Source organism: Euprymna scolopes, chromosome 38 (assembly GCF_053919585.1).
Source record: "Euprymna scolopes isolate OS-2025 chromosome 38, ASM5391958v1, whole genome shotgun sequence".
Taxonomy (NCBI): domain Eukaryota; kingdom Metazoa; phylum Mollusca; class Cephalopoda; order Sepiida; family Sepiolidae; genus Euprymna; species Euprymna scolopes.
Genome location: NC_136519.1, coordinates 24,661,016 through 24,686,754, shown reverse-complemented (window position 1 = coordinate 24,686,754; position 25,739 = coordinate 24,661,016). Strand labels below are relative to the sequence as shown.

At 35.4% G+C, this 25,739-nt stretch overlaps 1 protein-coding gene across 25 annotated transcripts in view; it reads left to right on the top strand.

Annotated features, from left to right (window-relative positions):
* Positions 1–25,739, top strand: part of LOC145263096 (guanine nucleotide exchange factor DBS-like) — an 810,829-nt gene that overhangs the window by 372,245 nt on the left and 412,845 nt on the right. For all 25 annotated transcript variants that reach the window (XM_080120019.1, XM_080120020.1, XM_080120018.1 and 22 more), the window contains one exon: positions 6,822–6,936. In XM_080120019.1, coding sequence (XP_079976145.1) covers positions 6,822–6,936 — 115 coding nt within the window. The remainder of the gene's footprint in view (positions 1–6,821; positions 6,937–25,739) is intronic.

Sequence of the window (25,739 nt, the reverse complement as noted above, 5' to 3'; positions counted from 1 at the left end):
CCCCCCACCCCCACACCTCCACACACCCGGGCAACGCCGGGTACCCCTCGCTATTATAATAATAAAATACGAAATCTGCATTAATAAAAATATCATATTTAAGTGTATTTTTTGACTGGGCAATGCCAGGCGCCCTGCTAGTATATAGATAGACACAGGAACAAATGTCAGTTCAATTGCACATATTTTTTTTTACATTTTAAAAAGAAATTATAATAAAAAATAATAAAAAAAACTTACAGTTTCCTCTCAACATGACTTTTTTTTTAATTATAAAATAAAAAAGCCAGTTTGAAACCGTAAACAGACAGCCAGGTTTTTTTTTTTAATTTTTAGAGAGGAAATACTTTTAATGACTTTTAACTGATAAAGAGTGACTATAAAGGGAGGTAATCGTTTCTCATTAATTAATGTTTGCGATGATGATGGTTTTTGTGATACTGCACGTACGGACAAGTAAACTAATATTTAGATGCTAATGCAGACTTTAGCGTTACAGTGTAACGTTGTTCAAGAACCAACACATTGTAGCTTCAGTCATAAAGTAGACAAAGAATAGAAAACTTGTATTTTTTTTTTGTTGAACGACATTTATTTTCTAATTCGTTTGTTACCAATATGACGTCCCTCACGTGATCATCTTGTTGAACGTCATCATCACTTTCAGATAATCTTGAACGTTCTTTTAGTCTCTAACGTGATCTCCCTTTTAAGTCTTTATTTTTCCCTCCCGGTGACGTCATTTCACATGCATTTGCATATGCGCATCCATACTATGTTTCAGACAGGCTAACAGAAATGCTATTTCAAATTGAAACATGACTGACTGACAGGCAGAGCCTCCCAGAATGATGTGAGGCAGGTGTTTAGCATAAATAATTAGCAAGGGGTCGCCTAGCATTGCTCGTCATAAAAAAAACTTGTGACAGCAGGGAGGAGCATTCCCAGTTGTAAAATCCACTAAAATATTATATTTTAATTTAAGAAAAGAAATTCTGACAATGGGAGGCGGTGTGGTAGGTGTTGCCCTGTCATTAAAAAAAACGAAAAGAACAGGACTTAGGTGCCATCAGCAAGAAATGAAACTGCAGCAAAAAAAAAAAAAAAAAATTGCTGCGTGCTGGGTGCGAACTGGCATAGCTTAAGTTAGTAATTTTATTGATGGGGCCCCCAGAACACAGATGTTATATGTTAGATAACTTTTTAAAATGGAAGAACATAATGACGGTTAGTGCAAACCATGTCGAAAGTAAGGTTTTTATGACATCCCCCCTTTCAAACAAAGGAACACAAAATAATAATTGATGATTTGTTTCAATTTTTCAATATTATGTGTTCGAGAGATCGCTCTTTCTAACGATAGTAAGTCCATTCCAATGATGACGATGACAAAAGTTTTTAGTGGACATATGAACACACACACACAAACACACACACACACACACACACATTTGCCTTTATATAATAGAAGAAGACTGCTTCATGGGTTAACCAGTAAACGAGTGTACCAGATGTTTTAATCATGCACATTTATATAATCGGACATTTTACGCCCCCATCCCCGCTAGTGCTATCTATAACTTTAGCTTGACAGACTAATGAAAATGCTATTGCAGACTTTAGCTTGACAGTGTAATGTTGTTCAGGAACTAACACGTTGTCGCCTCAGTCGCAAAGCAGACAAAGAATAGAAAAGAACTTCAAGTCCCATTTTTTTTCTGTATTTCCTCATCCTCTCATTACTGCTGTGACGTTCCTCACATGATCGTCTTCTCGAGCGTCATTCACGCCTCTAACATGATCTCAAACGTTATTTCTGTCTCTAATGTGATCTCCTTTTTAAAGTCTTTATTGTTTCGTATTAGTGACGTCATTTCGTATGCATTTGCATATGCACTATGTTTCAGATAGACAAACAGAAATGCTATCTAAAACTGAAACCTGGATGGAGACTGACATACAAAGCCTCCCAGAAAGATGCGATGCAGGTGTCTCACGTGAATAATGACTGCTTCCTGGGTTAACCAGTAAACAAATGTAGCAGCTGTTTTAATCATGTACATTTATATAATCAGGCATTTAAAAACAATTTTAGTTTACAAAAGACGGCAATAAAATTTGAAGCATTATCTTTTATTCAATACTAAAAAAAACAAACTTAGCATTATTTCAATTAAAATTAATTGAAATAATGTTAACTAAGCTTTTTTTTTTTTCATGTGAATTTACGATTGAAGGTTAGTACCCAAGCGTTTCTCTCTGAAAAAAATTCTATTACTTTATTTTGACATAGTTTTTTTAACTATGGATTTCGTTCTACAACAAAAATGGAAACAAATTGTTGCTGAAAATGTCAATAAATTCACCTCCCTCGGTAACACGATTGATTCTAATGGACGAACTGACACAACTAAAGGATGATATATATCTGCTAAATAAGGAATCTTCAGGCAGCTATCAACGATTTTACAAAATGCAGGGATCTCATCATGTAACGTTGCCTAGGGAACCAACACGTTGTAATCTCAGTCACAAAGGAGACTGAGAATAGAAAAGAACTTCAACTCGCTTGTAAGTATTTTTCCGGGTATTAAGCAATGTAATTCTTTGTTATAAGTGGTGGCCATTGTTACATGCAAGCGCGCATATTTTTGCTTAATACCCAGAAAAATACTTATTTGCGAGCAATTTAAATGCGATATTCGTTTTCAGCACACCTGAAAACCTATTGAAAACAAGTTTTTTAAGCACAGATAGAGAATTTCTGTGATTTTTGGAGTATGATTTTGTCAATCTTTAACAGGTACCTACATCATAAAGAGTTTTCTGTATTTTGCTTTTTTTTTAAGCCCTTAGGTCTCCTAGACGTAAATACCCCCCCCCCAAAAAAACTCTGCAAACTGCAAAATCTTACCCCTACATAATAGAAATCCCTAGATGTAAGAAAACCTTCTATTCTAATAGTTTCTTCCCTAGGATTGCTAGACTTTGGAATTCCTTTTCACGTTCAGAAATTCAAGTGTAATGTAAACAGACCTTGCTGCTCAACTCCCTACATAGTACCCCTACAAATAGTTTGAGTTCTGGATAACCACCAAATATTTTTTCTCTGGTCTGCTGTCTTTTATTCCAGAAATCCTTTTGTTCCATTTGATTGGAGGTTCATCATCCTTACCATTCTTGGAACTTGTAATTCTTACATTGTTGTCTGCTCCTTATGGTTTGTTTTATTCTCCATTTTTTTTTTTTCCTTCTTGTTTTACTCTATAAATCTTTAGTCTGCTGTAGGTTCTGGTCAGTTTATCTGGTCAAAATTTGCTACATTAGATTTTCCAGATGAATTGGACAAAATGTCCATCATTTCCTCTTTTGACAAGCCACCACCACACAAAAAAAAGTGCACTTCCCAAGCATAAAGTTTGTTTTTTTATTTTCAGATAAACAATCGATCGCAAGATTCTTGTTTTGGAACTCCATGCAAATTCAATGCTTTCGAAGTCTGTGAAATTTATCCAAATTTACCTCTGACTATTTTGTTTTTAAATTCAATTCTTTATATATTTGTTAATGTTATGGTGTGTCCACCCTACGGATAATAATGAACTCTTGCACTTACTATAAAGATCGGGAGAATGTGGCTTTCAACATTATCACACAAGTCATAAAAACAACTAAACCAAACCAAACACCATGAATAAATATTTATTATATTCATATCTTGTGCTATTGCCTTTTTATCTATAAATTTATAAAAGGCAAAATATGTGTGTGTGTGTATTTGTATGTCTGCCAAAAACTTTCAACAGATGCATCGAACTGTAACAAAATTGATATTGTATTAAAGCTCGATGTCTCGGACGACAATCATAAAAAAATTTGACAAAAACATTAATTCTTTCACCTACAACTGGGCTGTTTTTTTTTACAAGGAAAGGTCACTTTTTTCGTCGACATTTTTGTAAGTCATTCAAACTTCGTGTCAACGACGTTGCATAAAACATTATTACGACCACTCATGACATCACAATCGCGATGGGCACATCGATAAGACCGTTTGCTTTTTTTTTTTTTCACCTCTTTTTCCTCCTGCGCATTACGGGTCCCAGCCTGTCTATTATTCCTAATTTTCTTTTTCTTTTTTTTTTTTTTGCTCAACCAACACCCTTACACACCTTTACATACCCAAGCAAGGCCGGGCACCCAGGCTAGTGTATATATATATAAAGTGTTTATGCGACCGACGTGTGTGTGATATTGTAATTGTTTCTTCAAACTCGCCGTGTGCAACTTCTCCATTTCATTATATACATAGTTTATATACATTTATACAGTCAGGTATGTATACATGTGGTCAAGGTCTTTTTAAGGACTTTTTTTTTTTTTTTTACACAGGCATCACCACATTATCAAGGCCAAAGGCTACTCGAGGATAAGGGTTAAAGAGTGTACAGTAGAAATTGGACAATATAGTAATCATTAGTAATGGAAATTCGGTAAATTTGTTAACTTATATGGAACGGCTCATCAAGAACTTGTTTACATTAGACTTGAAGACAACCATATTGTAGTCAGCTGGAAAGCAGGAAAACGGAAGACAATTCCACAGGCGTGCAGTTCTAAGAAAGAAGCTTTGTTCATTGAATCTACGTTTACGTTTAGGCACGGATAAAGAGTGGGGGGGGTTATTGATAATGTTTGCAGATAGACGAGTGTTTCTTGCAGAAGTTTTACAGGTCCCCGCCTGTCTAATACTCCTAATTTTTTTTTTTTTTTTTTTTTTTTTGCAATTTTGCTTCTTTTTTTTTTTTGCTCAACCAACACCCTTACACACACCTTTACATACCCAAGCAAGGCCGGGCACCCAGGCTAGTGTATATATATATAAAGTGTTTATGCGACCGACGTGTGTGTGATATTGTAATTGTTTCTTCAAACTCGCCGTGTGCAACTTCTCCATTTCATTATATACACAGTTTATATACATTTATACAGTCAGGTATGTATACATGTGGTCAAGATCTTTTTAAGGACTCTTAAGCTGAGTATAGTTCCTAACTGTGTGTGTGTGTGTGTGTGTGTGTGTGTGTGTGTGTGTGTGTGTGTGTGTGTGTGTGTGTGTGTGTGCATATACATGCGATAAAGTTCACCATACCGTCATTGGTTGATGAACTGTAAAGACCATCCAAATTGAAAACTTCGTCCACAAGTGAACCAGGAGAACCCTCGCCTTGTTGACTCAAGCTTTTTTGAGGTTTCCATTGACGCGTCTTTCCTCTGACCCTTCTGGGCTACCAATGGCCTTCGGGTCAAGATCAAAGTGTAGTATCTGTTCTTCAGATGCTGCACTTCCATTTCTTGTTCTCTTTCAGTGGAGGACAATTTTTTATTTTTGTACCTTTTCTCCACGTTAAAAAACGACCCTGGTGTCTAACTTTGTCCCGTGGGGAGGCATTGTAAATAGGTACTCTCTTTTACTCTCAACACTGACTCTAACTAAAAAAATCCTCATGTGTGTTTCTATTCATATGGGTGTATGCGTGGGTGGGTGGGGTGTAACTCCCGTTAACAGCTTGCACCCAAAATACATTCACTGACCTGTCTCACAACACAGTGTATGCTTTGTCAAGAGGTCACCAAGTTTAATGTGTTACCTCTTGACCTTTCTGCGCCTATCCGACACAAGTAAGCTGGGTTCTACCCAGTTTACTTGTGTTAAGTACGCTATTCGCTATTCATATCATGGACTCCTCCTTAACACTCCTATCTACTGTTTCTTGTTTCAGTCTTGCAGGTCAGTAATAATCAAAACAAACACAGTTATATACTTAACAAAAGTGTATTAGCAGAAGTATGTTGTGTAGTGCACATCATGGTTCTGGGGCCACAACTGTGACAAATTGCTACCAACATTTACTTCCTTCCTACCACAAAAAAGATACGACACAAGGTCGGAAGATGGGGAGAGGCAAGCCAGCGCACTTAAAGAAAGGGGCACTCTGGTCTTTTAAAAATTGTCCGGGCAGCTCCATTAGCATTTCTCAGTCAGGGCGCCTCAGGCAGCAAGCAATAAACCAAGTCTACCCCCAAAGAGGAGAGGTAAGACCTGGGAGGGTGGATCTTCTAGAATTACTCAGAACGAATACCTCAGCCTGCCAGATAAAAGGCCACTAAAATGGCCAAGTCTCTATTGGACTGATTGTCAAGATTGGAATCTCGACTAGCATGTATCAGCGATAGGAATGAGTGATGAAAATCTGAAGATTCTATTGTTGGCATTGGTATCCCCGATATTTTTCTAGTCAAAATTCTTTCTAGAAAGATATCAGGGACTTACGGGAGGGACCACGTAAAGGTTGCCAACATCCGAAGTGAAAGTAATTTTTGTGGAATGAACTGGATTCGAACTTGAAACACCTTGGCTGTAAATTCATGGTGTAAACCGCTGAGCGACTATCACCTCTCAGTGACCAAATGAATGCCACAAAGAGCTACACTAAGGTTGAGATGTAACTATATTTATGTTATATATTTTATATTTATATATTTATCTCTGGGTTAGTCCATTATTCTTTCATTTTTCTTATCATTTTGTTTAAGCCAGGGATGGGGCATCCTACCAGATGCCAAACACACACCTGCTATTTTAGACATTCCAACCGAGAGATCTTTTTAAGATTCTAACCGTCCCTTTAAGTGCAATTGTTTGAATCTCCTTTGCACTTGGTTTACCTGGTATATTTGTAAGAGATCAGCTTATACTATAACATATCTCCAAAATCCATGTTAATCGCTATGTTTCTCTTTCTCTCTTCTTCTTTCAGGTGGCAAGGCTCGGAATGGAGCCCCCATTCTCACATTCCCTGATGTTCCAGGGATTCCAGAAATCACTGATGAACAATATAAAAACGTGGTGACATATCTCTGCACTATTCCAGCGTAAGTAAAGAGCTTTACTCTTTTACTGTGTGATAAATATTCAAGACTGACTTCAACCAACATTGCCTAAATCTTTCATATTGTGATATGTTATGTATCGCCTTTTTATATACAATTAATTTGTGATATGTTCTGCCTTCCTTCTATATAATGTATCTGTGTGCGGCTGTCTCTAACGTGTGTGTGGGTGTGTTCTAATGCCCTTTTTGTGATCGTTTCTTTCAAACTCGTCCGCGTGTATCTTTCCAATTCAAGTCTTATATATAGTTTATATACATTTATACAGTCAGGTGTGTATACATGTGGTAAAGCTCCTTTACGGACCCTTTAAGTTGTGTATCTACTTTTTGTAGTTCTTAACTCTGTGTGTGTGTGTGTGTGTGTGTGTGTGTGTGTGTGTGTGTGTGTGTGTGTGTATATGCGCATTAAAAGTTCACCATATCTTTTTTTTTTGTTATTTTGTGTCTTCTGGAATGTGGTTCTTCCCGTCACTGGTCGATGAGCTGTAAAGAGTATCTAAGATGAAAATACGACGCCGATTTTCTGGCAAGGATCTCTTTATTTTGTTTACGAATGAACCGGGGAACCTGTCGCATTGTTGACTCAAGCTTTTTTGCGTTTCCATCGATAAATCTTTCCTCTGAGCCTCCTGGTCTCAAAACCAACTCAAACCCGACTGTCTACCAACTTTGACTGCAATCGACTATCTACTCTCTTCTACTCCCGAAAAATCCCCATGTGCATTTCTATTTATATGGGTGTAAACGTGAGGGTAATCCCCATTAACCGGTTTGCACCTAAAATGCACCAACTCACTTTCCAGCATGCAGATGCATGCTCTGTAAATGGAAGTCACTGAGTCTGATGTGTGTCACTGGTAACCCCTCGACCTTTCTGCACCTACCCGACACAAGTAAGTTGGGTTCAACTCAGTACCTCGTTAACCGCGTTACTGACATACAACAATATGAATAAAACTTAATTTCTCTCTTTTATATGTTTTTTGTAGTTGATTTCAATATGCACAAATATTTATTTACAACTAGCAGGACCTGTGAAAATTCCACAGCAGCATCTTTCATACGTAATATAGGCATTCTGTGGATGTCCAGCATGAAAGACCCCGCGATATTATTGTAGCCCTTTTGTTAAATCTGTAAAAGTATTTATCTATATAATCTGGCTAATGTAGTGTCAGAATATATCTGGGTATTACGGTTTATCCTCAATATCCTTATAGGTGTCTGTGACATATTTCCATTGTATGGACGCCTGGCGCAAATAGAAACTCCACAATATCATTATACCATCTTAGATAGAATAGATACTACCCTTAGATCCTAGCCAGAAGACCAAGAAGGTATATTTTAGTTTTACGCACAGTTAAAAAGGGACATCATTCTTTATTAATTTAAAATCTTTTTTTTTTACATCGCTTTTTCAGTGATCAGGAGATCCTATTTATTAAAAAGAAGGATAGAAGGTGATAACATCCTATGAACATTAAATAAGCGTATCTATATTATTTAATATCTATATTATTTAATATCTATGTTATTTAATATCTATATTATTTAATATCTATGTTATTTAATATCTATATTATTTAATATCTATATTATTTAATATCTATATTATTTAATATCTATATTATTTAATATCTGTTATTTAATATCTATGTTATTTAATATCTATGTTATTTAATATCTATGTTATTTAGTATCTATATTATTTAATATCTATGTTATTTAATATGTGTTACTTAATATCTATGTTATTTAATATCTATATTATTTAATATCTATGTTATTTAATATCTATATTATTTAATATCTATGTTATTTAATGTCTATATTATTTAATATCTATATTATTTAATATTTATGTTATTAAATATGTATATTATTTAATATCTATATTATTTAATATCTATGTTATTTAATATCTATATTATTTAATATCTATATTATTTAATATCTATATTATTTAATATCTATATTATTTAATATCTATATTATTTAATATCTATGTTATTTAATGTCTATATTATTTAATATCTATATTATTTAATATTTATGTTATTAAATATGTATATTATTTAATATCTATATTATTTAATATCTATGTTATTTAATATCTATATTATTTAATATCTATATACTAATTTAATGTTCGCAGTATAATATCACCCTCTATCCTCCTTTTAATAAATAGGATCTCCTGATCGATTAATTTATAATCTGGAAACTATGGCACACGTATGTGTGACTGAATTAATAAATAGATTAGCAGGGCCACACAGCATTAGTTTGGATCGTAATTTCTATAAATCACAGAAAAATTAAAACTAAAACTAGACCAACCATCTACTTAATATTATTTTTTGAAATGTTTACATCCATTTAGAGTAAAAAATAATGATGACTCAGGCAAGATTTGAACTCACAGACTCTGGGTTTAGGAAAAGCTTGCTAAGCAATTGATCCATATGGCAAGTACAATATTGTAACACTATTAATTCGATACATAAAACAGGTTGTCTCTTCTTTATCTTCTACCTATCTCTCTCTTTCCGTCTCAAGACTTCCTTTCCTCTTTTTCATCCATAGGTCTGTTGTGACTGCTGTTACCCAGGTCATTATTGAAAAATGTATCAATTTTAAGTCTTCCAAGTTAGATAAATTATTTAAAAAAAAAATTAAATCTAAATAGATTTTGCTGTGAAAAATATGGACCAATGTGTGCAAAAAAAAAAAAAATAAATAAATAAATAAATAAAATCTGACGAATCAGAAGCAAATATTGATTGATTGATTGAAAAGAAAGTCAGCAGCTGTAGGGTGGAATGATAAAGTTGTCACCCTTAAAAAACCGTACAACTATATTTTTAAAGTTTTTTTTGAAAAGAACCCAACTCAGATAACTTGATTATGTACTAAAGCTAATACCTATTCAATGTAGCCGCCTTCAGCCTCTATCAATATGGATCTAGAACTGAGAGCATGCCTTTTCCACAAGTATCGGTGGAAACTCAATGGATGGTGGCAACCAGGCTGGCTTTGGTGTTGTGGAGGGGAGGGGGGGGTCATGTAGGTGATGTTCTCGACATAAGACTAAACAAAGTAGTCCAGTAGGTTCAGGTCGGGGGTGGATGGGGGACAGTGAGAGAAGGGTGCAAAGTTGTAGCACTCCTTCTAAAGCTAAGCCTGTGTCTCTTTGAACTTGTGAGCTAGTGCAGAGTCTTGTTGCCACACCCAAGGTTTGCACCGGCCACCTGATTGCACCAAGGGATCACCACACTCTTCAACAGCTAGATCCGCAGTGTGAAGGTTCAGTTTTGGTGTTGGGCATTCTTAGTACCAGTGATTCAGGGCCAATAGTTCACTTGCAAGGTCAAATTAATTCGAGCAAGTACATTAATATCTTTATTGAGCAATTTCTACCCTACTTTGGTCAGAATTTGGATGATAATCCCATCTTCGTGCAGAATAATGCTCCCATTTACATAGCTGGCAATGTCAAGAAGTTCCTTTAAAACCATGATATTCCGTGTTTGGATTGGCTTCCACAGTCTCCAGACCTTAATCCTATCGAAAATGTATAGCATTACATCAAGGAACAGCAACGCAATGATAATATTTCAAAACTGAAAGAACTTCGGACAAAAATAAAGGAGAAGTGGGGTGCCCTTTCACCATAGTATTGCCGCAGACTAATTCAAGGAATGCCCAAAAGACTGCAGGCTGTCAAATTGCAGAAGGATTATGCTACTGGATATTATTCATTGTGTTCCTGTTGTATTTGTGTTGCATTGATGTTCTAAGGTTACATTTAAATAACAATTTTCCATTGTGTGGAGTTTCTTTTTGTCTTCTTGATTTGAAGTTATTTTTTAAATTGACATGGACACGAGGATACTTCAATTAAAAATCAAATATGTGTAATTGTAAAGGAATAAAAGGCGAATCAAATAAGGTATAGGTTGTTTAAACGCTTACATTCAATTTAGCTTAAATTTTCGGTTTTTGAAAAAAATGACAAGTGCTGACTTTCTTTTTGGCGCAATCATATATATATATATATATATATATATATATATATATGTGCGTGTGTGTGTGTGTGTATGAACATGGGTAATTATAAAGGAATAAAAGGCAAATCAAATTATTTAGCTTAAATTTGCAGTTTTTAAAAAAAGAACAAGTGCAGACTTTCTTTTTGGCGCCACTGTATATATGTATATATATATGTATGTATATACATATGTATGTATATACACGTACGTGTCTATATATATATACATATATTTGTATAGATATACACGTATATACAGTATAAATATACACCTATAGATGTAGATATACACACCACACACACACACACACACACAGACATATATATATAATTAATAAGAGAGCTTTGAGGCGAGGCCACTATTTAACTGTATTTATCGTTAAAAAAAACAACAACGACAAATCTAAAAATTTAGGAGCGATAAAAATAAACAGTAAAGTCATCTAGGAGTTCGTGGCGGAACAGTTAACGCACCGGACTGTGGTAAACATGGTCTGTAGTTGATTCCTAGAAACAGTCAAGCTACGCTGATGAGAGGTAGTTACTTTGAAACACGCGTGTACATAGATTACTGTTTTAAAACTAATAAAAATAAATAAAAATGTTACATATGTCCAAATAAATTATGGGCGACTTTCTAAGTGAATAAAAATGAGTTTCGAGGCGAGGCCACTATTTAACCGTATTTATTGTTAAAAAAAAAAGAATGAAAACAAATCTATAGTTAATCATTTTAAATTATATCATGAAATTAGGTAATAAATTAATTGTAACTTATTTTTTTGAAAGGAAGAAATTTATCATCTCTTCCCTTGTAAACATGTTTGTTGTAAAGCGAATTATCTCCCCATGCGTCTCTTTTTTTTTTTTTTTAAAACGTTTTTTAGTTTTAACAACAATTTTGTGTCAAATGAAAATGCTACACCTGGAATGTGAGGACTAATCTGCTCTGGAATATTCCAACAGGTTTGACCCTTCGACAGGTTGTTTGGAGTTAAACCTATAGAAAACAGCAATTATTTCCCTTTTCTCAGAAAGATAAGTAATGGAATGTGAGAACCAAACCACAAAATAGGGGCGAAGTAAGATTTACAAGACTTTTGAAAGTAAACCCGGGGTCTACTTTTTATTCTGCTTTGGGGCATTCCAACAGGTTTTTACTCTCCACCCGGTTTAAGTGATAAATGTTGGCAACACTCTGATCACGTATGAGCAAGCATTTGGTAAATTAACTTATTTTCAGCAATTTATGATGAGGGAGAAGACATTTTGTCTGTCCAAAAATCAGCTGCGATTTATGCTGCCTGCATACAAATAGCCTTCTTTGGTCAAGCGGAATTCTCCGCTACTGCTGTCGCTTCATCTCATGTCCATTAGTGCTCGACTCTTGGGGAATGTTTTCTCTGATCTAATGACAAAATGAGAGAGAGAGAGAGAGAGAGAGAGAGAGAGAGAGAGAAGTAATTAATCTCCAATCTCCTCCCTGTAACCATGACAACTGATCAGCCTGATAACATTAGTTTTGCTAATAATTGAGTGATATGAATTTTTTTTGTTTTGCTCTTTTTCCTGAAGACTGTCGGTTCTTCTATGGAAGGACAGTTTGACAATCTGCCATGTCAATTTCAAGCGAATAAAACGTTGATCTTTAGCTTATGAACACAGCTCTAGTAATAATATTCAGATAGTTATGAGCTTCCATAACTATGATAGGCTGACTGTTATGCATTGCTTTATGAATAATATTGCCGTAGATCATGCACTTTGCGTAAAAGAAGTATAAACATTGAAAGCTACTCACTTTATGGAAGGCGTTATCTGCCTTAACATATGATACTAGCATGACGCATGACATTGCCCGGTCGTAAGATACACTTAGATATAATATTTTAATTTATGCAGATTACGTATTTATTTTTATCAAAATAATTCTCTATCGATTATTATATTAAGCATATAGTAGTGAGATTATTATATTAAGCATATAGTAGTGAGATCAAAACTGATATATGTGTGTGTGTGTGTGTGTGTGTTATTTGTTTTTGTTTTTGCAATACGTTTTGAATGAATTCATTTATTTAGGAAAGTGCATTTTTACCTAAATGCGAGTTGGGAATAATTTTTCCTTTAACCAATTTAGTAACACCCGCCCCCACATGGGGAGCGGTATATATATTGTTTTTAAAATATAATTATCCACTGACACATTCTGATGAGTCGTAAACGAGGAAACACGTGTCAGTGGAGTATTATATTTTAAAAACAATATATATATATGATTTGGGTACCATCTGCTAGAAGCAAAACACAACATACAATTTATGATCACAGGGCCATTGCCAGCACTCTTAAACTACAAATCTAGGCAATTCAACGCTTGAAGGCACAGCTCAATGAAGTTTCTGACCACGGTTACGATCTTTGGTATGGTTTCAAGTGAGGGCCACATCATGCCACCTCATATTTTCGAAGTTGGCTTTGAAGTCAACACCAAAGTATATCCGGATGTGCTGAAGAGTGTGGTGATCCCCTGGAGCAATCAGGTGGTCACTGGCGGACCCTGAGTGTAGCAGTAGGACTCGGCACCACAAGTCCTAAGAGACCGTCGGGTTAGGGTTTAGAGGTAGTGCTACAACTTTGTACCTTTCTCTCAGTAGCCCATCTCCTCCCCCAACCTGAACCCACATTGAAAATATCAGTTAACATAACCTCCTTGAACAGAGGATCATTTGATCTGTATGTTGAATACTCTACCTTTGAGCCAGATCTCCAGATGTCAATAATTCTGTTTTTTTTTTTTTTAAGAAGAAATGATTTGCTAAGATTTTATTATCTCCCTTTGCTGGTGTAACGTAGGATATTCCCCTGTAAAAATTCTTCTCTTTTATATGTAAAAAAAAAAAAAAAAAACTATTTTTAGGATCGAATTTTTTTTTCATTTTTGATTTATCAGATGAATTTCTGTACAAAACATATCTAAGAACACTGCCAGACATATAAATTACCTTTATGTGAAATTTGCAAAAGATAGGCTTAGCCGTTTTGGAACCTATGAAGAAGGAACACACACACACACACACACACACACATACAAAGTGAATTTTATATAATAGTAGAAATATTTTGTTTTCGTATTTGTATAATTATTATTGCTGGATTTTTTTCCTTTTCATAAAAGTGACGAAATACTAAAATATATTTCCCATATTTTTAATCGGAAAAATATCAGTGTCTTTTTTTTTTTTTTTTAATTATGATTTATTTCGGGTTTGTATTACTGTACACATAGATTCGAAAAAGTTGTCAAAAAACAAATATATAACAAATAAATGTTATCAAAGGCAAGATAAGTTACTTTTCTGCCAAACTGGATATATTTTTTGTGTTTTTATTCAATGTAACATGTTTATTCAGCTCGAAAAACATACAGTGTTTACCGATGTATTCGAAAATTCAAGATGGCGTCTCACACCCTCTTTAACACCGTAAGTTTGGGAAAAGGTGTTATAAATCAAAAACTATTCCAAATACTATTAAAAACCCGCCGAATATATGTCAACCTATGTCACGGTAACATATATTGAGCGAGTTTTTAACAGTATTTTATCCTGTTTTTTATTTATAACATCTTTTCCCAAACTTACCGTGTTAAAGAGAGAATCAGACGCCATCTTGAATGTTCCAATACATCGGTAAACACTGTATTGTTTTCGAGCTGAATAAACATGTTACATTGAATAAAAGCACGAAAAATATATCCAGTTTGGTAGAAAAGTAACTTATCTTGCCTTTGATAACATTTATTTGTTATATATTTGTTTTTTGACAACTTTTTCAAATCTATGTGTACAGTAATACAAACCCTTTATTTCACATCTTATTTTAATCACAATTGATTTCAACGATGAAAAATGTTCACTATTCTTTCTTCTCTTCTTCTTCTTATTCTCGCAGGCAACTTCGGTAAGTTCTAAAATTAAAATATCAGATATTGAGGAATGTTCAAATGTCACCCCAAATTTCCTTTGCATGTTTTATGATATTTTGTTTTTGATTTTTTTTTTTTTTTAATTTATTATGCTTAACATTTGTATTTAGTCAACACAACCATTTCCAGTTCTTTTCTACATCAAGTGTAAGTTTGAAACTTGATGTTTTCCATTGGTCAAGGAGCACATATGAACCATTATATTTAAGATCCTCCAAATCCTTCGGTATTAAGCGTCACTAAAAAAAACTGTCAGAAACCAGGAACTTCAAGTTGGCCTTCGGGCCAAGATCAAAGTGTAGTATCTGTTCCGGCAGATGCTGCACTTAAGATAATTTGTACCAGTCAATGGAGGGGAAACCCTCTATGCTGGGACAATTATTATTTTTGGTAACCAGAGTGCCCCCTTTTTGCCTACTTTTAGGGGAGCTGGTTTTTACCTCACATTAAAAACGGCCTTGTGCCTAATTTGCTCAGTGGGGGAGCAAATAAATACCATCTGTTCCGGCAGATACTGCAAGCTATGACTAGCTATGACTAGCAAAGACCAGATGTGGGGGCAACCCCACATGCCTGACCTTTAACCAGCTCCCATTTCCCACCTCTCGGGAGCTGGTCCCCTTTTTCCCTTCCCCCTCCCTTCACTCCTCACATTAAAAATTGGCCTTGTGCCTAATTTGCTCGGTGGGGGAGCAAATAAATACCATCTGTTCCGGCAGATACTGCAAGCTATGACTAGCTATGACTAGCAAAGACCAGATGTGGGGGCAACCCCACATGCCTGACCATTAACCAGCTCCCATTTCCCACCTCTCGGGAGCTGGTCCCCTTTTTCCCTTCCCCCTCCCTTCACTCCTCACATTAAAAATCGGCCTTGTGCCTAATTTGCTCGGTAGGGGAGCAAATAAATACCATCTGTTCCGGCAGATACTGCAAGCTATGACTAGCTATGACTAGCTATGACTAGATAAGACCAGATGTGGGGGCAACCCCACATGCCTGACCATTAACCAGCTCCCATTTCCCACCTCTCGGGAGCTGGTCCCCTTTTTCCTTTCCCCCTCCCTTCACTCCTCACATTAAAAATCGGCCTTGTGCCTAATTTGCTCGGTGGGGGGGGGGCAAATAAATACCATCTGTTCTGCAGATACTGCAAGCTATGACTAGCTATGACTAGCAAAGACCAGATGTGGGGGCAACCCCACATGCCTGACCTTTAACCAGCTCCCATTTCCCACCTCTCGGGAGCTGGTCCCCTTTTCCCCTTCCCCCTCCCTTCACTCCTCACATTAAAAATTGGCCTTGTGCCTAATTTGCTCGGTGGGGGAGCAAATAAATACCATCTGTTCTGCAGATACTGCGAGCAAAGACCAGATGTGGGAGCAACCCCACATGCCTGACCTTTAACCAGCTCCCATTTCCCACCTCTCGGGAGCTGGTCCCCTTTTCCCCTTCCCCCTCCCTTTACTCCTCACATTAAAAATCGGCCTTGTGCCTAATTTGCTCGGTGGGGGAGCAAATAAATACCGTCTGTTCCGGCAGATACTGCAAGCAAAGACCATATGTGGGGGCGACCCCACAGATAAGACCTTGGTCAATGTAGGGGCAACCCTTCATACCAATTGTCACTATCCAGCTCCCCTACTCACCGGGGAGTTGGTCCCCATTTCCCCTTCACTCCTCACATTAAAAATCGGCCTTGTGCCTAATTTGCTCAGTGGGGGAGCAAATAAATACCTTTTTTGATAGTTTTTTCCCACTCCACGAACATTTTATACCAAGAAATTTAAAAAACTTTATTTTTCCAATGAAATCGAACTTTATTTTCTCACACATGCATATACACAAAAAAAAAAAAAAAAAAAAAAATGCACACACAACATACAGAATTGAATATACAAATTGTACATAGGTTAATTTTTACATTGAACGCTGGGGTTCTTAGCTAGATTATGATCCACAGAGTGAATGAGGTATTTTGGTAAATGTTGCCAGTCAAGAGTAAGACTTCAAAGTCTCATCTGTCAAATAGTCACAAAGACCCTGTACCCTCCCCCTCCCAATTTCTTATAGGGCCTTGTGCCTAATTTTGTTGGATTAATTGATTGTTGTTTGTACATTTCGTATGCTCAATTGTTTTTTCGTTCAATAAAATATATAAATAAGATCAAAGTGTAGTATCTGTTCTTCAGATGCTGCAAGCTATGACTAGCAAAGACCATATGTGGGGGTAACCCCACATATCTGACCTTGGTCACTGAAGGGGCAACCCTTCATACCAACAGTTACTAATCCAGCTCCCATTTCCCACCTCTCGGGAGCTGGTCTCCCTTTTTCCTCTTCCCCCCTTCCTCTCTCTCCACATTAAAAAACGGCCTTGTGCCTAATTTGCTCAGTGGGGAAGCAAATAAATAATCCTGGCCTTTGGGTCAAGATCAAAGTGTAGTACCTGTTCTTCAGATGCTGCACTTCATTTTCTTGTTCTCTGTCAAATGAGGAGACATCCTTCACGACTGAGACAATTTTTATTTTTGTTCCTTTTCTCCACATTAAAAAACGACCCTGGTGTCTACCTCTGTCCCGTGGGGAGACATTGTAAATAGGAACCAGGTTCAAAGTTTCATGACTTTGAAACCAGTTTAGCTCAGGGACTAATTGAGATAATCGTTGGGGGTTTGTTTATTTATTTGTGGATTATTATCATCTTCATATTTGTTGTTGTTTCACCACGTTTCGGCCAACTCATCCTCTGGCCTTCTTCAGATGGTTAACCGTGACAGGATAGGAATGCTGAGTCTTGTAACTGTATCCCCAGTAATTACTGCCTTCCATAGTTGTCGTCTCACCATGTGGTCAACTAATCCTCTGGCCTTCTTTGAGTAGAATTGAAACTGCTCTCTTCAGACAATGCTCACCTGGACCCGTAAAGACTCAACCCCACTATCCACTGTGCCACGGGCCGCAAAGTGGATAGAGGTGTTGAGTCTCTATGCTTCCAGATGAGCATTGTCAGAAGGTAGTTGTTTCAATCCTATCCTGTGGGGAAAATAGAGAAGGCTTACCGCAAAAACGTGCTCGTGTCTGTCTGTCTGTCATGCGGGCTGAGAAGGAAAAACAAAAAGATCCAACATGGTAACCATGGCCTTTTAATGCCCACAGTCTCAAACAGTTCCTGAAAATCGCGTCTCACATGTGATTTTGAGGTGTGCCTGGGCATCATAAAAGCAGGTTCAAACCTGTGTAGAGTGAACATCGTCAAACTTTTCCAAACTTGTTTCCATTGGACTTGAAGGCAAAAAGCAAGCCAGCAGAACAGTGTTCCATAGATGGGCAGTTCTAAGAAAGAAACGTTCAGACCTGTGTAGAGTGAACATCGTTGTGCGACTCAAACTTTTTCCGATTCATACCGAAAGCAGGCCAGGGGATAAATTGCCAAAACGTGGTTGAACAACAACTATGAAGATGAGGATAACAGTTCACAAATAAATAGATAGATACACAAATGGCTCATCTCAAAGAATTCCAAGAAAAAAATATCATTGGGGGTTTGTTTTAAAATGAAGTGTAACACCTACACTATTAGATGACGTCATGTCATAGTCATTTCAACAATTAGGACAGTTGTGATGTAATGATTATTGTAATGATTATGGTAATGATTATGGTAATGATTATTGTAATGATTATTGTAATGATTATGGTAATGATTATTGTAATGATTATTGTAATGATTATTGTAATGATTATGGTAATGATTATTGTAATGATTATTGTAATGATTATTGTAATGATTATGGTAATGATTATGGTAATGATTATTGTAATGATTATGGTAATGATTATGGTAATGATTATTGTAATGATTATTGTAATGATTATTGTAATGATTATGGTAATGATTATTGTAATGATTATGGTAATGATTATGGTAATGATTATTGTAATGATTATGGTAATGATTATTGTAATGATTATTGTAATGATTATGGTAATGATTATTGTAATGATTATGGTAATGATTATTGTAATGATTATGGTAATGATTATTGTAATGATTATTGTAATGATTATGGTAATGATTATGGTAATGATTATGGTAATGATTATTGTGAGAACGATAACTATGAAATGTGTTTTATTGCCTGTCAACACAATAATAAAGTTTAATAAAGTGACAAAAAAAAACAAAACAAGATAAAGTTTTACTGTATTTACATTGCTTCTTTTAGTCATTCTGCGCTGATGTGGCTGTCAACATAATCCATGAATGCGTTTTAAGCATTTGGATGATCATCAGATTGTTCACTAGCAGCCACAATTGCATCTCAGGTCAGGTTTTCTTCCATGTCTTGACAAAAAAACTATTTGTCCATCTAGAACACCACAGAGATAAGAGGTATTTATTTATTTGCTTCCCCACTGAGCAAATTAGGCACGAGGCCGTTTATAAATGTGGGGAGGAAAAACCAGCTCCTCCAAGGGGGCACGCTGGCAGGGTCCAAAATTAGCAATTGTCTGATATGAAGGGTTGCCCCCACATTGACCAGAACTGATTACTTCCTTTTCCGCTCCTGGCCCGAAGGCCCAGAACAGCCTCTGCGCAAAGCTGAGGTATGTGCAGGGGCTACAAAGGTGTTCAAAGCCTCTACATCAGCCAGCTTGTTTTTGCAGTGGGACCTGGAGACAAAAGTCACCTTCATAAACATTGGATTTTGACCGTGTTCTCAGATGCATTCTGGTACTTTTGTTCCAGGTTCCGTGTAGAGGAGAATTTGAACACAGTGGTATACATAACTTGTTTTCCCTATTCGTGATCGCATTTACTGATGAGACGATCACCAAAGTGTCCCGGATATAATCGAACAATGATAAAACAAAAAAACTAAACTTAAGGGGCAAGTTAGGCATAGCGTTAAGTTTATTTCTACCAAATATGGTTGGATTGTAGAAAGCGTCGGGAGTTAATGATTTCATGGGTGATATTTTTATAGCGTTACTCGCGTTTTATTCTGGTTTATTTGTGCTCCTAAACCAAAGTGAAACATACATGTTTTGAATGCGGCCCAGTCATATCAAAGAACCCACTTCTATGACCATTTCTGCCTCAGCCTTTTGATTTAAGATACCTGTTTTGTTATGAACTGTTTCTATTTTACTAACATATTCTAATTGTTTTTTTTTTATCAGTTCTACAAAGTTTAGTAGAAATTTTTTTATGCAAGGTGCATGGAAATTGGTTAAAAATATTTTCAGTTAGTTCCAATATATGTATATGCATGAAGATATGTGTATTTCCCTACTTGATCTGTGTGTGTATATATATATATATATATATATATATATATATATATTTCCTTTTCTGTTTTAATATATATATATATATACATATATATATATGTATGTATATATATATATATATATATATATATATATATTTCCTTTTCTGTTTTAATATATATATATATATACATATATATATATTTCCTTTTCTGTTTTAATATATATATATATATATATATATATATATATATATAATTTGTATTTTTTTGGAAAAATAAATCCAGCAGAGTACTCAATTATAAGGAAAATCTGAAAATAAAAGTGTATTTATATTTTGTTTGAAACCGACGGTACTAATGACTTGTCTCATGTAAAAACTTTCTGTAAACAATATATATATATATATATATATATATATATATATATATATATATATATCTTTATTTTATTCCTTCTATTCTTTCTTTTTCTCTACCTATATTAAATGCCGTTAGCTTAATTTATGTTTAAATATCACGTGACAAACATCCTGATTGATTTTATGTTAGAAACTTTTTTTCCAATTTTCATTACGGACTCTACTTTTGTAAAAGCAATATCGCCTGAAGAGGTCTCTAGTTACTTGTAAGTGGTTGACAGAAACATGCTCATCAATGTGTAGCGACATATTAATCCTTATGTAAAATAAATAAAGAGTATATATATGTATAATAAGAATTATTTTTTGTCTATAGACACTAGTGTTTCATTCTTTCACACTCATCGAAGCAGGAAGTAATAATTCCTACTGGTTGGGAGATTTGAACCCAGCTACAAAGTCACCTTTGACTCTATTTGCAAAGACCTTACCTCCACTAACAATTGCCATGAAAATTAAAGGAAATTTAACACCCATGAATGCCAAATGTGGGCACAAGCATAAACAGTCGAGAGGGTTCAAATAAATGGAAATTGTGTACATTACATAACGCTAGTTTACTGGTTTTTTATTCATTTATTCGTTGCGGACTATTATCCTCATCTTTTAGTTGTAGTTTAATGATGTTTCGGACAACTATTCCTCTGGCCTTCGTCAGAAAAAAAACAAAAACATGGTGAGACGAAAAACAACTATGGAAGGCAGTAATTGCTGAAAATGCAGTTAGGAGATTCAGAGTTTCTATCTTGTCGCTGTTACCACCTGATGAAGGACAGAGGAATAGTTGACTGAAACGTCATAAAACAACAACTAAAAAAAGGATAATAGTCTGCAATAACTAAATGAATAAATAATACTCATCTCAATAGCTATTCCAATTGATTAAATAATATATAGTTTTATTGTTTTTATTTCCCAGACAGTGCTCAACTTTAAATATTTTTTAATGGACTAATAAATATAAATAAGAAGTATTATTAATTTTATACCTATAAACATTAGTGTTTCATGCTTTTGCAATCATCAGTGCAGGAAGTGAGGATTAAACTCAGCTCATCCAAATACAATAATGTTTCAGCACCCTAGTTCTTCGACGGAGACGAGGCATAATAATAAAAATAAATTTGTAAAGTGGATACAAATTCTACAAAACATTAAAAACGTACATCAAATCTGTTGCCAGGGACGCTGGGAAAATGGTGGGATCCTTCTACCGCTCCAGAAGATATCTCACTACTGATGCAATTCTCTATCTTTATAAAAGCCAAGTACCTCCAAGGATGGAGTACTGCTGCCACATCTGGGCAGGAGCTGCTAAAAACAGCCTATCCTGCCTTGACAGAGTACAAAATAGACTTTGTGGTTTAGTGGGGGATGCCCTTTTCTCTTCCCTGCAACCTCTCTCCCACAGAGAGACGTTTCAAGCCTATCTTTGGTATCGCTATTTCCATGGCAAGTGCTCGTCTTAGCTCCAATCCCTCGTCCGCCCTCGCCAATCTTTCACGAGAAACACCCGTCTGGCTGAAACTACTGTCAATAATTTTCCCCACTCTTTATCTGTGCCTAAATCCAAGCGTAGATTCCATGAGCAAAGCTTATTTCTTAGAACTGCACGCCAGTGGAACTCTCTGCCGCTTGCCTGTTTCCCACCTGACTACAACTTGGACGTCTTCAAGTACAACATAAACAAACTCCTGACAAACCGCTCCCTTAAGTAAGACACTCTATCAAAACCCCCAATACTAATGATTACTACAATACTATCTCATTGATTACTGTACACGCAATAACCCTTATCCCTGAGTGGCCTTCGGGCCTTGATAAGTGGTGACCCCCATGTAAAAAAAAAAAAAATGCTGAAACTTAATTGCATTTGCAGAAGCCAGTTTAAATGTTTATATAATATATATTAACTAGCAGAAGTACCTGTCGTTGACTGGGTTAAAAAATAGGCTACCTTTTTTATATTTCTATATTTTATGGACCAGGCGCATACACAGACCCCACAATTTTAATTAACTACCCCTGTTCAAAATGTAACATACCCATTTTTGATTCTCGATACCAATTCTATCATTATATGTGGTCAGTTTTCTATAATAGGAGCCTATTCATGTACACACACACACACACACACACGCATTCAGCTTTATTATATAGATTTTTTTTTTACATAGAAGTCACCACTTATCAAGGCCCGAAAGCCACTCAGGGATAAGGGTTATTGCATGTACAGTAATCAATGGGATAGTATCGTAGTAATCATTAGTAATGGAGATTTGATAAAGTGTCTTACTTAAGGAAACAGTTCATCAGGAATTTGTTTAAGTTGGACTTGAAGACGTCCAAGTCAGGTGGAAAACAGGCCAACGGAAGAGAGTTCCATAGGCGTGCACTTCTAAGAATGAAGCTTTGTTCATGGAATCTACGTTTTGATTTTGGCACAGATAAAGAGATTATTTAAATATTGGTCAAATTCTATTTCGGTAACCTAAATTAGTTTCGGCATTACTCACAAACAACTTATTTTTCCTAAACTTTAAATCCATTCTATGAAATTCAGATATACCCCATAATTTTATTATACCACACCTATTCAAACTTAAACACACTTATCACAATAATCTTAAGTGGATCTATATAAAAAAAAAAAAACTTGTCAAACTTTGTGACATATTTCCATTCTATGGAGGTCAGGCACAAACGCAGACCCCATAATTTTATTATACCACATTTCTTCAAACTGAAATATAATTATAAAAGTATACTTACATACATAGATATTGGAAGCCTTTGATAAAGTTTGTGGCATATTTTAATTCTATGGATGCCAGGCACGAACTCAGACACCACAATTTTTATATACCATCCCTGTTCAAGCTGAAACATACCTGTCAAAGTATTCTTATGCGCATCTATATCAAAAACCTTTGTAAAAGTTTTTTTTTTTTTTTTAGTTTTTTATTTCTATCCTTCGGGGACTGGTCGCGTACACAGACCCCACATTTTTTAAGAAATTAATCCTGGTACAAAATGTAACATACCCAATTTTGCTCCTTGATACCTCTTCTATCATTGTATGTGATTAGGGTTAGGGTTAGGGTTAGAAATAGAATTTGATCAATATTTAAATAATCTCTTTATCTGTGCCAAAATCAAAATGTAGATTCCATGAACAAAGCTTCTTTCTTAGAAGTGCACGCCTATGGAACTCTCTTCCGTTGGCCTGTTTTCCACCTGACTACAACTTGGACGTCTTCAAGTCCAAACCTCTTCTATCATTGTATGTGGTAAGTTTTGTGTAAACCATATAGGAACATATTCGTGTGTGCACACACACACACACACACACACATTTGGTTTTATTATATAGATAATGTGCTACAATTTGTACGCATTACATTTGCATGTAATGTCATGATTTTTAATCCTATTAAGGTCAAAATCGGAGGGGAAAAAGTGAGTTCATTTTATTTATATATAGATAAAGCTCTACCTTATATTTATCACTTTTTAAAAATATTACTTTTAAGTTCATTTAATTAATGTCTTTTAACTTGTATAATTAATTATTCTTGTGAGATAAATATTTGAAAATATGAAGAACTTGAAGCAGAAAACCGTTACCAAAGCGATCAGATTTAGCATTGAACAATCCGGAAAGTGTTTAGATGCTGTAAAACAAAACAACCAAACCAAACAAAATGAATAAATATTTGAAAATATAAAGAACTTGAAGCAGAAAACTGTTCCCAAGTTACTCATGAAAACGAACCTCCTAAAGTAAAACCTTGAATAATTATCTAAACTCGAATGTAAAGTAATATTAAGCCGACTTTACAAATTAATAATAGTTAATTATCGGATTTTAATTAATTTATAAGATGAAACTCTAATGATTTAAACTCGATAGATAACGACAAACTTCCGCCCATTAATATGGGAGGGGAGATTATCATCAAAAGTGTCCTGAATTGTTAACTAAGCACCGGACTTACTACTTAGATATAAATAAGTCACTTGTCCCCATCCCCCCCCCCCACTTTTTTTTTTTTTTTTTTTTTTAATGGAGAGTAGATAATACAGTGGAAAGCGATCAGATTTCACATTAAATAACCCTAAAATTGTTTATACACCGTAAAACAAAACAACTAAACTAAACTCTATGAATAAATACTACAAAATATAAAGAACTTAAGTATGATAATTTCTAAAAACAACCAAAGTAAAAATGATCACATGAACTGAAGACTGTCATATAGTGTGGATTACTATTAAACGCGATTAAATATTGTGTTGGCCCTGTCGGTGGGGCATTAGAATACGCCGACTGCCCCCCTGCAGAGAGTAAAAGTCCCTCAATGGGGGTCCTGGATATGACCTTAAACTATATCCAGTGGTGAGGCCCCAGCTTGTGGGCTTTGGGGAGTGTGGAGCCACCCTTTAATTACCATTGCTCCCAGGTCCACTCTGACCCGGAGTGGTAGTACCTGTTAGGGTCCCAACTATGGGTTAAATAGAAACCAACATGAAAACAACAAATATATTCTATTAAAAAAATTTTTCTTCAAAATCTTTGGATTTGGCATTAAATAACCTGGAAAGGGTTGATATGACGTAAAACAAAAACAACCAACCAACCAACCTAAATATTGTGTTACGAAACATTGTAAAAAAATTTTGACGATGAAATCCAGAATGTGAATGCTAGTTTGAATAATCTATAGACTTTAGTAAAAAGAACACAACTTGGTAATTAGTTGAAACAAAATATACTTAACAGAAAAGCAAATGCAACAAGTAAAGATTATGGTTATACGTCAGTCCGACTGCGAAGCATGCACAATTTGTGTTTAATGCTAAGAGACATATTCTCTCAATCTTTATAATAAGTGGAAGAATTCATTATCAATCAGTTAGGTGGGTACAACATAGCAATCTACTGGTCAACAACAAATTTGTTGTCTGCATTTTTGCAGCTGATTTAGGGCGAATCTGATGCACTGAATCCAAAAATCACATTGGTTTTACTCAATCAGATCA